This window comes from Bidens hawaiensis, unplaced genomic scaffold, assembly GCF_021521415.1.
Source record: "Bidens hawaiensis isolate Kalapana, Puna unplaced genomic scaffold, B.hawaiensis_p1.1 tig00000326_1, whole genome shotgun sequence".
NCBI lineage: Eukaryota > Viridiplantae > Streptophyta > Magnoliopsida > Asterales > Asteraceae > Bidens > Bidens hawaiensis.
The window spans coordinates 5,592,927-5,608,113 of record NW_027491025.1 but is presented as its reverse complement, the minus strand read 5'-3'; the positions used below and the strand labels follow the sequence as shown (position 1 = coordinate 5,608,113).

At 33.6% G+C, this 15,187-nt stretch overlaps 1 protein-coding gene across 1 annotated transcript; it reads right to left on the bottom strand.

Annotated features, from left to right (window-relative positions):
* Window positions 1–857: 857 nt before the first annotated feature.
* On the bottom strand, window positions 858–1,968 carry LOC143621606 (mitochondrial ATP-independent inner membrane protease subunit 1a-like). Its single transcript, XM_077092972.1, has 5 exons — window positions 1,793–1,968; window positions 1,494–1,718; window positions 1,276–1,386; window positions 1,104–1,169; window positions 858–969 (listed from the first exon to the last, which is right to left on the bottom strand). Exons 1-5 carry the CDS (start codon window positions 1,910–1,912, stop codon window positions 943–945), a joined length of 549 nt encoding a protein of 182 aa, XP_076949087.1. The 5' UTR covers window positions 1,913–1,968; the 3' UTR covers window positions 858–942.
* Window positions 1,969–15,187: the final 13,219 nt, after the last annotated feature.

Below are 15,187 nucleotides of genomic sequence, written 5' to 3'. Positions count from 1 at the left end.
ATTTCGTTTATGTCAGTTCATTTTTAATAAATGAACGAACATAAACAAAAAAATTTGTGTTCATTTAATTAAACGAAAGAACATAGAACATATGTTTCGTTTGTTCATTTATGTCCGTTTATACTCGTTTTTGGATGAATCAGCTACTCCTCAATGTTTTATATTTATTCAGTTGTGTTCACTTAAGTATGTTCGTTTATGTATGTTCACGAATTGTCATTTAGATTTTAAATAAACGGACATGAATACATATATTTCGTGTTTGTTTAAAATGAAATGAACGAACACAAGAATACCTTTTTTCATGTTCATTCGTACGTTTACAAGCAAGGCTCATTATTTCATCTTTGTCAAATAAACAATATTAATTTACATTTTTCATGAAGCAAATACTTGATAAAAAATCATGATACAACCGTTCTTATCAAAAGGCAACCTTGTTAAGTTCTTATATTGTTTAATGATGGATTATTTTAGTAGTAAGCTTGACATGAAACTCAACATAACATGAACTTGAAAATCATTTACTAAATTATTTAACCTAAAAGGGTATTTTTGTTTTGCATGTTAATATTTTAAAACTTTTTAACTCGGTTACAAAGTTACAAATATGTTACAAACACGGCTCTATAAATTCAGATCTTTGTTTTGTTATCTGATTTATATAAAAACGTTCTTCGTTGATGTTAGCAGTATAAAAAAGATACTTATTTTGACCCAAACTGTATTCAACCTGTCTTTACGTTATTGAACATGAAACTGAAGATACTAAGAAAACAAACAAATCCATATCACATGATAAAATAGCAAAACTTCACTAGGACAAATAATATTCCTAAATTTATCAGTTGGTATACATGTTCCAATTATTAGTAAAAAAAATATCAGAAAAATAACCCTTCAAAGGATTCTCAGTATTGAAGGCACAACTCTACTGTTTTATCATGACTGGTTTGCCTGCTCCAAATCCTGTGACCAAAACAAATATGACCAAAATTTCAACAAAAAAACATAACTAGAAGGCAATACAATCACCTTCTTATATGATAAGAAACATCCGAAAAAACATATAAACTAAGTAAAATGTCGTGTAAAGAATGTACCTTAAGGGCCGGGTCAACAGTTTCTGGTCTCCTCCCAATTGACCCAAATGCACTAGTGGGCCATATCTGTAAACATTTATATATACACTCTCAAGCCTAACTGAATTTTACAACCTAAAAATTATAAAAACAGATGTTATATGATATGATCCAAATGATGAGACAAACTTACCTTCCAAAAAATCTTCCCTTTAAGCAGCCCATAAGGAACCGGTCCAAAGTTCCTCGAATCATAAGAATTATAAATATTATCTCCTTGAACCCATACATGCCCCTTCGGAACCTACATATTACAATATTAACCCATCAATAGTTAGGTGTTAATCACACAAATTCACACTCAAAATACTGAAATAGTAAAAGATAAACATTGTAGATCAATCATCATACAATAACGGTCTCGGTTTTATCACTATTTTTGGGATCCACAATGTAGGTAATTTTGTCACCTTCCATTCCAGTGATCCTTTTGGTGACAAACTTTCTTGGATTTTCAGGGGATTGGAGTACGAGCACATCACCGGTACCGGCTTTACCATTTCGGGTTGAGATTCTTTCTAGCAAGACGAGCTCGTTATTGAGGCTAAAGGTAGGGAGCATACTAGGACCATAGACCTGCAGGTAGCTGATTAGTGGACTTTGATGAAAAGATAATATAAGATATAAAGATTGGTTTTTAGTATTTTTACCACAGCGGTTGAGCCGAGGTAGGTATTGGTGACATGAACTGCACAGAAGAATTTGGCAACTAGAAAGCTTTTGTCTAGTGCTTCTTTTACTAAGAAGGCCCATTGCTGAAACAAACTCATCTTTCTTTAACCTTTTGTCTTCCAACAAGTGTACCTAGATTAACAGATAAATAAACCAATTTCATTATAGATTTACAGCTCCTGGTTAGGCCTAAAAATTTTTACCCATCATCACAAAATTGGGTTGATACGGGTCGCTTTTTAAAAATTTTGGGTTGATATGGGTGGATGTTTCTCATAGAACGGGTCCAAGTGGGTTGATTGAGACAACCCTTTTTAATGTAATGGGTCAGAATGGGTTGGTGTTATTTTACAAACAGATCAGAATAAGTAGGAGCTCATACCGGAACCGATCCCGATATGTTTTAAAAGTTGGTACCGTTACCAAAAGTCCTTGGTTCAGTACTCGTACGGTAGGCAAAAATTTGGTATATACCAGTACCGACCCCGAACTTCTTAAAAACATGATACAGGTACTGGTACCGAAATGCTCGTTTCGGTACTTGTACCTGGTACCATTTGCTCATCCCTAGATTAGGTGCATGCACAACCCGGCTCTGGTACGTGTGTAACGCTTCATCAGACGCGTAACAGGTGTTGGAATGAGCATAACCGACATTAGAGACGCGTAACCAACGCTGCACCAGTGCTTGAACGCGAGTAACCGGCGGTTACTCGTGCAGAGCCAGTTACGCATCAAGCGCTGAGTTAAGCGCATACCAATGCGAGTTACGCATGTTATGTAGCGCCAGACATTCTTGGTTCGGTACACGTAAACGGCTGTGCACGCGCAACCGGCACGAGAATGCGTGCAACTGGCATTTACACACCTAACCAGCATTAAACCGTTTTATGAATCGACCCTAACCCGTTCTGACCCACCCAACCCGAACCCATTTGCCGGTCCTACTCCTGGTTGTTATTAAGGATAAGCAAAGGACTAAACTTATCAATCTACCAAATTATTTAAAAAAATAATAATAAGCAGCAAACACAATAACACCAATATAGAGCATCCGCCAAATATTCACAGAGAAAATAAAGTTTAATTTTGAACAAAGCCCAAATCACTGAATGTTATTTGGGCATAAAATTTTTAAAAACCAAAGCAATAGTTTTGTGTCAGGCATTTCGTCGAACAGTTGATACGCATTATGAATCAAGACTTTCATATAACAAAAACCCATCATAGAAACGCCCCTACTAATAAGAAATCGATATTCAAAATTATGAATAGAACAAAAGCTTGTATTGAACACTAAATCCATGAAAAGAACAGAAAACTTATTTCAGTTGCTAAGGCTAATTGTGTGTATGATATTGCAGGATATAGAGCTGGTGAATATGTGCAGCAGATATAAGTGGAGTGGTTATATTTACCTTATAAAAATAATATTGATCTCGCCGTCGCCGGTGCAAACGTCGAGTAGTGGAGATTCGGGGAAGTTGATAAACCTCATAAAATTGGGTCTAAAAATGTCTGAATACAACCCCCTAGTTTTATAAATTATAAAACAACCACCCGCATTAAGCTTTTACGTTTTCTCATTTTCCAGCTCCTTACAATTTTTAGAACGACGATAATTTACGCTATGACTGGCTGGTCGCAGGTGTTTTCTCCCGAATTCCGTAACCCCTGGTTTTTGAGTCCTCTTCGCGTTCTTGGAGAAACATTCTCCTCTTATGCCGCTAGATACCGGTTGCGCCGTCATATGAGCCGAAACTCTCTGACGTAACGCGTGCATGATACAAACCCCGTCTTGCTACATAAAACAAATTAACCAACAATCTAGTTAAACAAATTATTATTTCTTTTGGACTGTTTGTTGTTATTGAACTTGGAGATAAGGATATAAAAAAAAAGAATATAAGAACACTAAAATAATAAACAAATCCATATAAAATAAAAGGCAGCAAAACTTAACTAGAACAAAATAAAAAAAAAATTAAAAACCAGCAAATGACCTTTAAAAAAAGCCTAATTTTTATTTTTATTTCTATAATCAGCTGGGCTATAGCCCATTAGGTTAACTTATACGTATATATATATTTTTTTCTTCTTCTAGTTACACTCAAATAGAACTTATTCTCAAGTAGTAATAGAAATTATAATTGTATAAAAGTAATATTTATTTTAATATAGAGTTTTCTAGTTTCTTTTGTGTATCATAAAGTTTATTAGACTGGTATTGGTGTTTATTTCACATAAGTGAGGTGTTTGGGTTTAAATTTTTGGATTGTATGTGAAAAAACTTGTTTAAAAATAAATCCCTCCATTCCAATAAGTAAAATAACTCTGTTATTTTCTAGTTAATTCTTGTAATTTTTTCCCCTAAAAAAACTTAAGAAAACTAAGATCTTAAATAATCCTAATATATATAATAGATCAATAATTATCAATTTCTTTTTACACTATATTTATATTATATCTATACATTTTTATAAAAATATATATTAACATATTATTTTGCTACATATTTCAAAATACTTAGAGATTGATAATAGTATAATTTCAAATGTTAGCATTAACATATTGTACCATGTATATCGTAGAAGATTGTAAAAAACAAAACTCGAATATGCTTTCATTTTACAAAGTAATTTTTTAATATTAAATTATAAATATATGCTTAAAAGTTTATCCATTTTTTTAAACAATCTATTTATCTATTATTATGATTATAATAATTATTATTATAAATTGTCATATAAAGTTATAAATTTTAAGTATATGTTTTAAATCTATCCATTTATTTTTGGTTAATTTAGTAAACTATATATATGTTAAAATGTAATGATAGTATATACCAGTCACTTTCAGACATAACAAAGTTTATCATATTTAATTTCTTATTTTTTTATCAAGGCTTGTTTCGGGTTTTTTTGTTAAACTTAAATTTGATTTTTATGGGTCAAAAGTTAGTATATAAATTGTTTGGTACTCCCTCCGTTCCATTATAAGTGTCCTAGTTTGACTTTTTAAGTCTTTCTTATGCAACATTGACCGTAAATATTTTTGTTCCTGTCATATAATACTTGATGAAAATTATATCAATGTAAAATACATTTAAAACCCGATCCATTCATATATTTTACGTCTAGTATTATATAACACAAACAAAAATATTTTCGGTCAAAGTTAAACAAGAAAGACTAGAAAAATCAAACTATGACACTTATAATGGGACGGAGGAAGTACAAGTTAACTACATTTAGGTAAAAATTTGTTACGGATCAAAATTAGGAAATCTGAGTATTTAAAAGGTTTGAGAATGCAAATAGACTTATCGTAAAATTTTTTACGGGTTCAAAGTGTTTACTTGAAAATGTCAAACGGGTGAAAGTTAGAATTTTAAAAATGATTCGGGTTTCAACTTATTTTCAGTGACATTTTTGAAAATAATCAAAATGTTCGGGATCTGACAAATTGACTATTTTTTCGTTAAATACTACAATTTAATAAAGACTGCAACCAATTTTGACATGCCTGTAACAACTCGTATTTTTCATTTGTTATATTTAATACCAATACCTGACCCGTTTTCGTTTTCGGGTAATTTAATAAATAAATTATCAATTAATTAAATATATTTTTCTTTTCTTTATTTAAATAATAAAACTTTGTTAAATATTCAAAATCCACCACTAAACTTAAGTTTTAACCTATTTTGTATCCACACATAAAGTTTAGAGGCCTTTGTGCAAATCTGGTTATATTATCCAAAACCCAAACCCATTTCCAAACCCGAACCCGTATCCAGCGTAAACCCGTAACCCTTTTAATTCTTGCACCTTAATTCTCGTTCTATAATCAAAATTAATCTTGCAAATCGTTTATATTACCTTTTATGAGCCACACCGACGGGTTAATTAGGGTATAAGATCAAAATTGGATTCTGTTGTTCAATATATGTTCCTATCATCAATATACTATGATATCAGTTAGGGTTAATATTAATACAATTATACATATATGCATCTTCTAATCAAGCCGGCGACCCTAAACCCTCAATTAATTTCATTATAACAGCCTATAGATATGCCTTCTGTGTTCGTTTTGAGCCATCAACGTTCTTATCATTTAGACCTTCAATTCAGAATCCTTATAGGTAAATATTATATGTTTCCAGTTCGATTTTAACCCAATTACATTAACCCTTAGGTTGATTTAAACCAACAAAAAGCAGATTAACCGATTTCATATTCTAGGGTTTATAATCTGTTGGGGTTAATCGATTCCGATCGCATTCTTAAAAAAACATTAACGAGTTAACATCTCCTTGTCAATCAAAGATAGTGTTAAGATGCTATCCTCGTATATTCATCAACTACATTGTTCTTCGAATATTGTGTATGTTTGCAACTACAATATCTAAGACCTTTAAGTATCGATGTAGCTTCGTCTACTTTTTCATTGAACCCTATTGTGAATTCATTGTTGTCATTCTATTTGATTCATGCGTACGTTATGTAACCACTTCTCTTGGTAAATAAATACTAAACGTTTAGGTCCTACTATGTGATGACATTTAGTATTTATGTCTTATTAAATGAATGTTAACGCTTATAGTGTAATAGATCCCTTCGACTCTAAGAGATAATCTTAGGGCAATATTCTTTACGGCCCGTAATAGAAAAAAGCAATATAAAGAGAATGCGTTTGAATAAATCTTTTTCAATATGCAAAATGCACATAATTGCTATAGTTCGTCTAAAGACCGGTTAATATCGTTTTAGAAAAGACTGGGTTAGAAGGATGGTAAATATGGATACAAGCATCGACAAGAGAAATTCCTCGTCATGTCAGAGACAAAATTAACCTCAAAGAACAAGTGTTTAAAACAACAGGCAAGATCTATTAGTTACTTTGATATACTTATCAAAGTGTGGGTGTGTGCTTACCTAATGAAGTAGAGTATGTGTTTATAAACAGCACAGTTGCACTCATAAAGATAACTACTTGACTAATGATCTAGAGTTATTGAGGATCTAGATAGAAAATCTCATACCATGATAAGTAGCTAACGCTATCGCCTCAAGGAAGATTACCTTGCGATCAAAAAGAGATAATGTTGTTTATACCAATTAAAGATTTTATTCATATCAGAAACTTGCACCTAACGATGATAAAGAATCTGAAAATTAATATAACGGTAAGTACCGGCAAGCTATCGAGTTAAAGCAAACCATTGGAATATTACACTCGATGCTCGGTTGAATCTCGGGGACGAGATTCAAATAAGGTGGGGAGAATGTGATGCCCAGCAAAATAAAAAGTATTATTATGTTCCATAAACGATATTAAGACATGTTTAGACAAGATTATATGAGAATTAAGATCCATAAGTTAAATATAGTATTTTATGCTAGGAATGAAGGGAGTCTATATATTGTGAAACACATGAGAAGTTAGGGGGAATAAATAAGTTTGGTGGTAAGTTAAGAAGAAACGAACGCTTTCAGTTAAACGTGTGAATATTCAACCCGGCAATTGAGAAAATGTACATGGTTTAATTCATTTGAATACTGTAGAGAATTGAAAAGCGAGAACACCGGCGAAAACATGACTCAATTCCTAGTTTTATAACGAAACGAGAAAATGCAAATTAGTATTTTCAAACACGTTCGTTAAAGCACATGTACCGATGAGCATGTAAAAGTTAATACTATCGCCGTATTTGAGGTTTGTAATTTAGATAAAATAAATCAAATAAACACCATAAGTTTGGAGTAACACGGAACCGACACCGGGTAACGATCGTCAATAATTTATTAACGGAAATCATAAGCTAGCGAGACAATTTTAAGTCTAGATTGAAATAAATATTTTGACGAAATATATTTGGAAAATATAACGTCACTTTAAGTAGCGGGTTCGTTGAAGCGAGAGATCGAAACGCGATCGCAAAACGCGTTTAAAACCGCACTATATAAATGGGCCTACCCCCACTTTACATTCATTTCAACATAATATTTCTGCATTTTAGAGAGAGAAAGTGATGTGGGCCCAAGTATTGAAGACCGGGCTATTATGTATTTGGAGGTCCAAGATCGCGCTATAGAAGGTGGCCCACGAAAACGGGCATAACTTGGCCCACGAAGCTCCGTTTCAGGCCTATTACCAGTCAAATCGAAGCTTGAGACGATGAGCACATTGTGGCAAATGCCTATGGCGGTTTGGCTCCTGTCCGAAGCCCAAAAACGCCTCCTAAATAAAGTTTTGGGCCTTTTAATGTTTTTTCTGCAGTTTTTATGTTTTTGTTTTTGGGCTTGTGTTCGGCCCATTTTAGGCCCATTTCGTATTAGACTCCTTATTTATATGCTGGATATGTAATATGAACAATCAGACTTGAATTTTATAATAATTACTTTTTCTCTTCATTTTCCCTGACCTTTGGGTGAGATTTTTAGGGTTTTGAAAGTTCATCACGGGTATTCATTGAATCAACGTGATTCGATCTTCATTTTGTTTATACCGCTGCATCAAAAAGGTAGAGAGAGGTTAGAGTATTCTGGCAATGTGGCCGGCGGCCAATGGCGGTCCGGCGCCGGCCGATGGTAGCCGGTGGCGATCAAGCGCGGAGGTCCAGTGGCGGCCGAAGCCCGTCTTCTACACGGAACCATTTATCGACGTCCAGAACGCGATGGTAAGCTCTGTTTGTCCTAAATCTGAGGTTAAGTTCGTTTAAAACATGTTTTAAAATCTGGACAGATTGTATTAATTTTGAATGTCTGCAAAGATCGTTCTATAACTGAAGATCTAACGGTCCGATCATCTTAATTTTTATACAGAGGGTTCATAACCCATAGATAATCGTTTTGGCAGTGGAGATGAAAATTGGAGTTGATTAAGTTGGGTTTCTAAACCCGTTTTTGTGTTCAGCTCGTTGGGCGGATTTTGAAAACACGGCTCTAAAGAAATGCAGATTCCCAGAGATCTGACCATTTGATCGATCTGAAAATTTCGATGAACCTTCCTAACATATAGCTTTGATTACAATGAAAGAATCGATGATCAGATGTCTGGATGGTAAGTTATAAGCTTCATAACTTACTGGTCAGATTTTAGGAATTTTTTTTGAGAATGGTGTTGATTAATTAAAAAATTTGGTTAACGGGAGAGTAAAAAAAAGGTTTTTGGTATCTGCTATTGAGAATAGCGGATTAGGAGAAAAAAATTGTATGCGTCATTCTCAAAGACGGATCACCCGACAACAGTCATTAGACATGTAATCTGTTGATGTGAATAGCATATTAGGACATACCTTATTTAACCCCGTTAGGCGCCAAGCTAACCCGGTTAACAAACCAAACAACCAAACTAACCCCACTAACCAAACTTACATAACTTTGATTCTACCCCAACTAACCTAACTTTGTATTCTACCACCTAAATGCACACTACAACAAAGGACAAGATATTAAAGCTATGGTGCCATGCAAAGGTTGCCCCTCACATGCAAGGCTGCCTTGCATGTTTCAATGGTTTTCACACAAACAAAATATTAAAGTTGCCAACCACCAATTCACATGCATACTTTAAGACTCATGAGCTACCATGAATGCACCCTACAATATTCCATGAGCTTCGGCCATGATGACCCAACAAGCTGCAATGACCCGTGAGCTGTTTATGAAACCTATTACGAAGAAGACAATGACCAAAAAAATTCCTAATCCGCTATTGAGAATGGCGGATTAGGGAAAAATATTTTTTTTAAACCTAATCTGCCATTCTCAATAGCGGATTAAGAAATAATTTTTTTTTCCGGTCTTCGTCATCTTCGAAATAGGGTTTATTAGCTCACGGGTTTATCATGGCAGCTCCCAGGTCTTATCCGTAGGAGCTCATGGCAGCTTGAAGCATTCATGGCACGGGTCTTAAATTGAACCTATCATCTTTGTCATCTTGTAACAGGGAATCTTATGCCACTTTTATCATTTTTTGAATTGGCAGGGAATCTCACCTTTGCATGTGAGCTTTTCAGATGTTATTAGCTTTGCATGTGAATGGCTTTGCAGTAGGACAGTCTTTGAATGTGAAATTGGCAGATGTTATGAGCTTTGTAGTGTACATTTAGGTGGTAGAATACAAAGTTAGGTTAGTTGAGGTAGAATTCAAAGTTAGGTTAGCTTAATTAGTGGGGTTATATTGGTTGTTTGGTTTGTTAACCGGGTTAACTTGGCGCCTAACGGGGTTAAATAAGCTATGTCCTAATCCACCATTCACATCAGCGGATTACATGTCCAATGATTGTTGTCAGGTGATCCGTCTTTGAGAATGACGGATACAATTTTTTTCTCCTAATCCAATATTCTCAATAGCGGATTAACAAAAAACCTTTTTTTATTTTTTTACTTTCCCGCTAACCTAATTTTTTTTATTATTAAACACCATTCCAAAAAAAATTTCCAGATTTTAGAACAAAAATAGTTTCTTAAAACGAGTTGCATGTAGGTTTTGAAGTGTCGTATGGACGATCCGAGACCGGAGAATTGTTTGAGTTAAAAACGAACGCGTTGGTATATCCGAATTGCGTTGCATGTCGGCTATGAGTAGATATTGAGACGTGAACCGCACGTGAGAGGGTATAACTATTATCTCTTAAAAATTTGATAGAATTAGATTTTGATTGATTGGTTTAAATTGTGATATTGACTGTAGTTTGAAATATTAAAATGTGGTAGATGTTTATTTTAACTATAGTTAGTTCAAACGAGCGTTAAAATCAAGAGTCTAGAAGTGAATAACCAATATAAATTCCCGACACATATGTTAAAAATGGTGCAATCGAGACTTGTACGATTTCGTGTTTATATTTATATTTTGACTGAAATAGTTTATCTGGATAGCGACCACCATTAATATTAAAAATAAATATACTTTTAGAAAATGTAAACTTTTATTTAAATTATGAAAATAAAATTTTTATATTAAAAATATTAATATACACGTTTCTATATAAATAATAACGATTATATATTATGTTTTGTAAAAAAATGGTATATAATATATTTCAACACGTGTCTATTAATAAAAAAATATTATATTTTAAAATAAATATATATACTTTTTATTAAATAACGTCCAAGTTTGGTTTCGAAAACATATATTAGTCTTACAACGATTATTTGAAACTATGTTGTTCCAATATATTTGTAAGATATTTTAAAGCGTTCGATTCAATTATAATTTTTCCTAAACAATAAAAGTTTGTAATTTAGTTATTAGAATTATAATAAATAAGATACGTGAGGATAAATAAATTAAGTTATGATAAAATTCCGTTTGTACCTATGTTTATGTTAATATACTTGGTATTAAATATAGGAATCCGGTTATCATTTGGATGAATGTTAATAAGATCTTGACGTTGATTGACATATTATCACACTTGAATGTTATTTGAGCTGACGCAAATGTGAGTATTCTCGTAAATCCCCTCCTTTTAATGATTTATAAATATTTTTGGGGGAAAGTATGTAAACTAAAGAGATATATATTTTACAAATTGTGTTAAATGGGATGAGTCATTATAAAAGGAAAAACCGTTAACCTTGAGAGAAAGTGTGACAATCCAAATTTTAATTCTTACATATGTATCATGAACAAAATTTTCGGGACGAAAGTTCATTCAACAAGGGGATGATGTGACACCTTGCATTTTTTTCAGGTTAATTTCGTTAACACATGCTCCACAATTCTAGACGTTCATGCATAACATTTCACGAGTCGGTAACGAGACACAAACACACGAGTCCATCCGTACGAGTTGGTGATAAATGTCGAACCTGAAAGCGGTTACATTATAAACGATTATATATGTGTTAATTGATAAATTGCTTTACATGTGTATACTTGGTTATTTAAATAATAATAATAATAATAATAACAACAACATGTGCAGATTATGATCTTATCCCATACATGTTATTTAAAAAGAAAACTACCTAAAAACCTAGATCACGTAATTATTTACTGCCGTTCAAAGAAAACCCTAAAGCTCTTTCTCTTGGGTCATCTTGGAAGCTTTGGGGTGCATAGGAGGTGCTAGGGTTCATGTATTATAGAAGTAATCGCGAGTTGTAAGTAACCACCTCTAAATCGTTGCTTTCTTAATTTGTTACGTGTTCTTGTGATGTTAAACGAAACATGGTGTGAAAATATCTGTGATATACCTGTTACCTGACATGTAGGATTGGTGATTAATGATTTACAACATTAGAATCGATGGAAACATGATTTTTTAGGGTTTATGTTAGATCAAATTATGGACGAAATTTTACTCGCTTATGGTTTTACATGTAACTTGATGAAGAATGCTTAGTTTTGATCGATTCTTGATTTCATGGCGTTCTACTTGGAGTCTAGTTTTCAAAAATTTATAGTTTGTAATTTTTGGATGAGTTCTTGATAGTTTTTATGATTTTACAAAACCATATGTCGAATCTGACTAGTAAGGTGGGATTCTGCCCTACAGTCCCGACCTTATAACTAAATGGTGACAAAGCCAAATGGGTTAATTCCAATTCTGAAAGTTTCTACGTTGAGTCGGGAAGTTAACCCAATTGGCCTTGCTTGATTTAGTTTGGTTTGGAGGTCTAGCCAAGCTTATACTTTCTTTTTGCGCAGACTGATTTAAAATCTATACCTTCTGTGATGATCTGATTGTTGTGAATGTTTTACACAAAGTAAAAATATAATAAAAATATATTGAGAAACCAAATTTATACGTGCTTCTGTGGTAATTTTTATGGAATTTATTTTAAAGGGATGTCTAGTTAAATAATTTAGTTCCCGCGTGCGAGAATCTGTCTCAGAAGATTCTTGAACAGATTTGAGATAATTGATAACTGCTTTATGTTCGGATGATGTTGTGAGATAGGATGCATGTTAGAATAATTGGTAACAGTAGAAATTAATGTCAATCACCAACGAGTCGTCAGGTCCATGTTTGTGTGTGTGGGTCGTTACGCGAGTCTTAGGGTGTCGTATTGCTAAACACATCCTCATAGCTTAACGCTTGTATTAGGTTTTGGTTAGGCGGGCACACTTTCTTTCACTAATCTTGGTCGCGGAATCTTTTCTGCATACTTAAGGTGAGTTCATACTTTTCATACATGTTTTCGGGAAGAAAACCAAACCACTTTAATACATGTTTTCGGGGAGAAAACACCAACTATCTTTCTTTTACATGTTTTCGGGGAGAAAACACATACTTGTTTTTATACTGGTTTTCTGGAGGAAGACGCAGTGGCATACTTCGGATTTTTGTAATTTCTTATTTATATCACAAGTTTATACTAGATGCTTTTATATCACTGAAAGTCCTTACATTACTTTGAACCGATAGGATGGGATCGCGGGGTTATATTGAGTAGTACTACTGGGTTTGACAAACCCCACTCGGGCTAGTCGTGCTAGCACGGCTGTGATGTCGTAAAACGAGTGTTTTATTTACCTAACTATTATACGCCAGTGTCGGTGATAGACCTGGTAAGAAGGTATACATACAGTCAGCTTCGGTTCAACCGTCTAGTAGCTTGTAAATGGGTTAGCTACCCCGATAGAAATTTGAAATGTGAAAAATCTACTTATTCATATTATACTTGTTTTATTTTATTATAACTTATGAACTCACCAACCTTGTGTTGACGCTTGAGTATTGATACTTGCCCAGGTTGCTAGGTAGTGCTAGGGAGCACGTAGCATACTGCTTGGAGTTTTTATTAGTTGCATGAACTTCATTTCATATTTCTTTAAGACTTATGGGTTGTGCATGTTTGGGCACGCGTTACTTGTTTTAGAACTGTTTATCCTTTACGCTTCCGCAAGACTTTGAACTATTTGTTTTTTTTAAACTCGTGCTTTGACAAGAGTTAGACCGTGTTTTAAATATTTTATGTTTGTTGGTTTGGTATGACGAATGGTTAAGATCCTGGTGTGTCACGCGCCTCGCGGTAAACCCCCCTAGTGGAAATTTGAGGGTGTGACAGAAAGGGCCTAAAAATATTGGTAGATCTATCGGGACGCCGTCCCCCACTCTTCCAGTCGCTCTGGTTGAAAAGGTGGGAATATTTTGTTTTTGGTATGTATCAAGTTTATTATAATGATAGTCATACGTGTGTTGTACTCTTTGCTTGTTTACAACTAACACGTTTTGCTTAAGAAATATATATAGCTATGTTTGGAAAAGTGGAAAATTAAATTCCTATTGATAAGAATGGTGAATGGTGAAATTTATCATTGATAATAATGTTGAATAAATGAGAGTAAATTCGGCAACTATTACATTCCGGTTTTTAAATTGAGAAACTCAACAACATTCGTGTTGACAAAATTATTTTTAACATGCTTTTCAGGTAAATGAAGAAAATGGATGCTTCGTGAAGGACTCGGGAAAATGGTGTTGTGCGTTTGAATGAATGATAGTTGGACTTGTAATTTGAAATAGAACCGTGCTTGTTTGACACGTGTAAAACTCTAATATATTTAATAAAGTCCAACTTATGGTTCATTATTTTTTAATATGATTGGCTGAACAGCGTCTGTCACCGTCTGTCACCGCTCAGATTAACTAAATTAAGTCTTCCGTTGCCAAGTTAACGATTTTGGGGTGTGACAGAATATGGTATTAGAGCCAATGGTTATGGCGAACTAGAAATATTTGATGGAATATTTCTAGACTATAACCTAAGTATTCGAAACAAACATTTTCCCATTTCACGAAGTTGAAAAACTTATAAACAAATTTTCATATGAAATGCAAAAAAAAGGTTGCATGTAATTTGTTTATGTATTATGTGAAATTTAATTGATAAATTTTTACATGTTATTTATATATTAATTTTATCAGGATTACCTTGTACGGATTATGTCACGAACACATGATTCACATACTATAAACGAAAAACACAGCATTAATAGTGAGTCAGGGGACCACTTGCACGTACCTGTGTTATGCTGGAAACCGTGCACGCTCTTCTATAACCTACTCCCCTACTAGCTTCAAGCTACATGTCGTCTTTCCACACATGTCAATTTGCATTTGAAACTATTGGTTATGATATGGCTTACTCAAGCAATAAGTGGATTGAGGATGATAATGTGACCCTACCTCTACCGATTCTTGAGGTTGTGTAACTCAATTATGGACGCTACGGCTGTTTCGATTCAGGTGTTAGAACCATTGATGGAGTACTTGGACTAGTAATTTCAGTTGTTGATCTAGTGATTGGTGCTGATGTGTATTCACACCATAATAGTTATTTTATTAACTTCTAAACAAGTATTCTAATTTTCTGTATTAAAATGTCACGATGATCTTTGGCTGA

Excerpts from the sequence above, each read along its gene's own strand:
- LOC143621606 (XM_077092972.1), bottom strand. The coding sequence starts at position 1,912 with ATGAGTTTGTTTCAGCAATGGGCCTTCTTAGTAAAAGAAGCACTAGAC. Across the intron at positions 1,719-1,792 it reads ACCTCGGCTCAACCGCTGTG|GTCTATGGTCCTAGTATGCT; the intron begins GTAAAAATACTA and ends AGCTACCTGCAG. Across the intron at positions 970-1,103 it reads CTGTTGACCCGGCCCTTAAG|GATTTGGAGCAGGCAAACCA; the intron begins GTACATTCTTTA and ends TTTTGGTCACAG.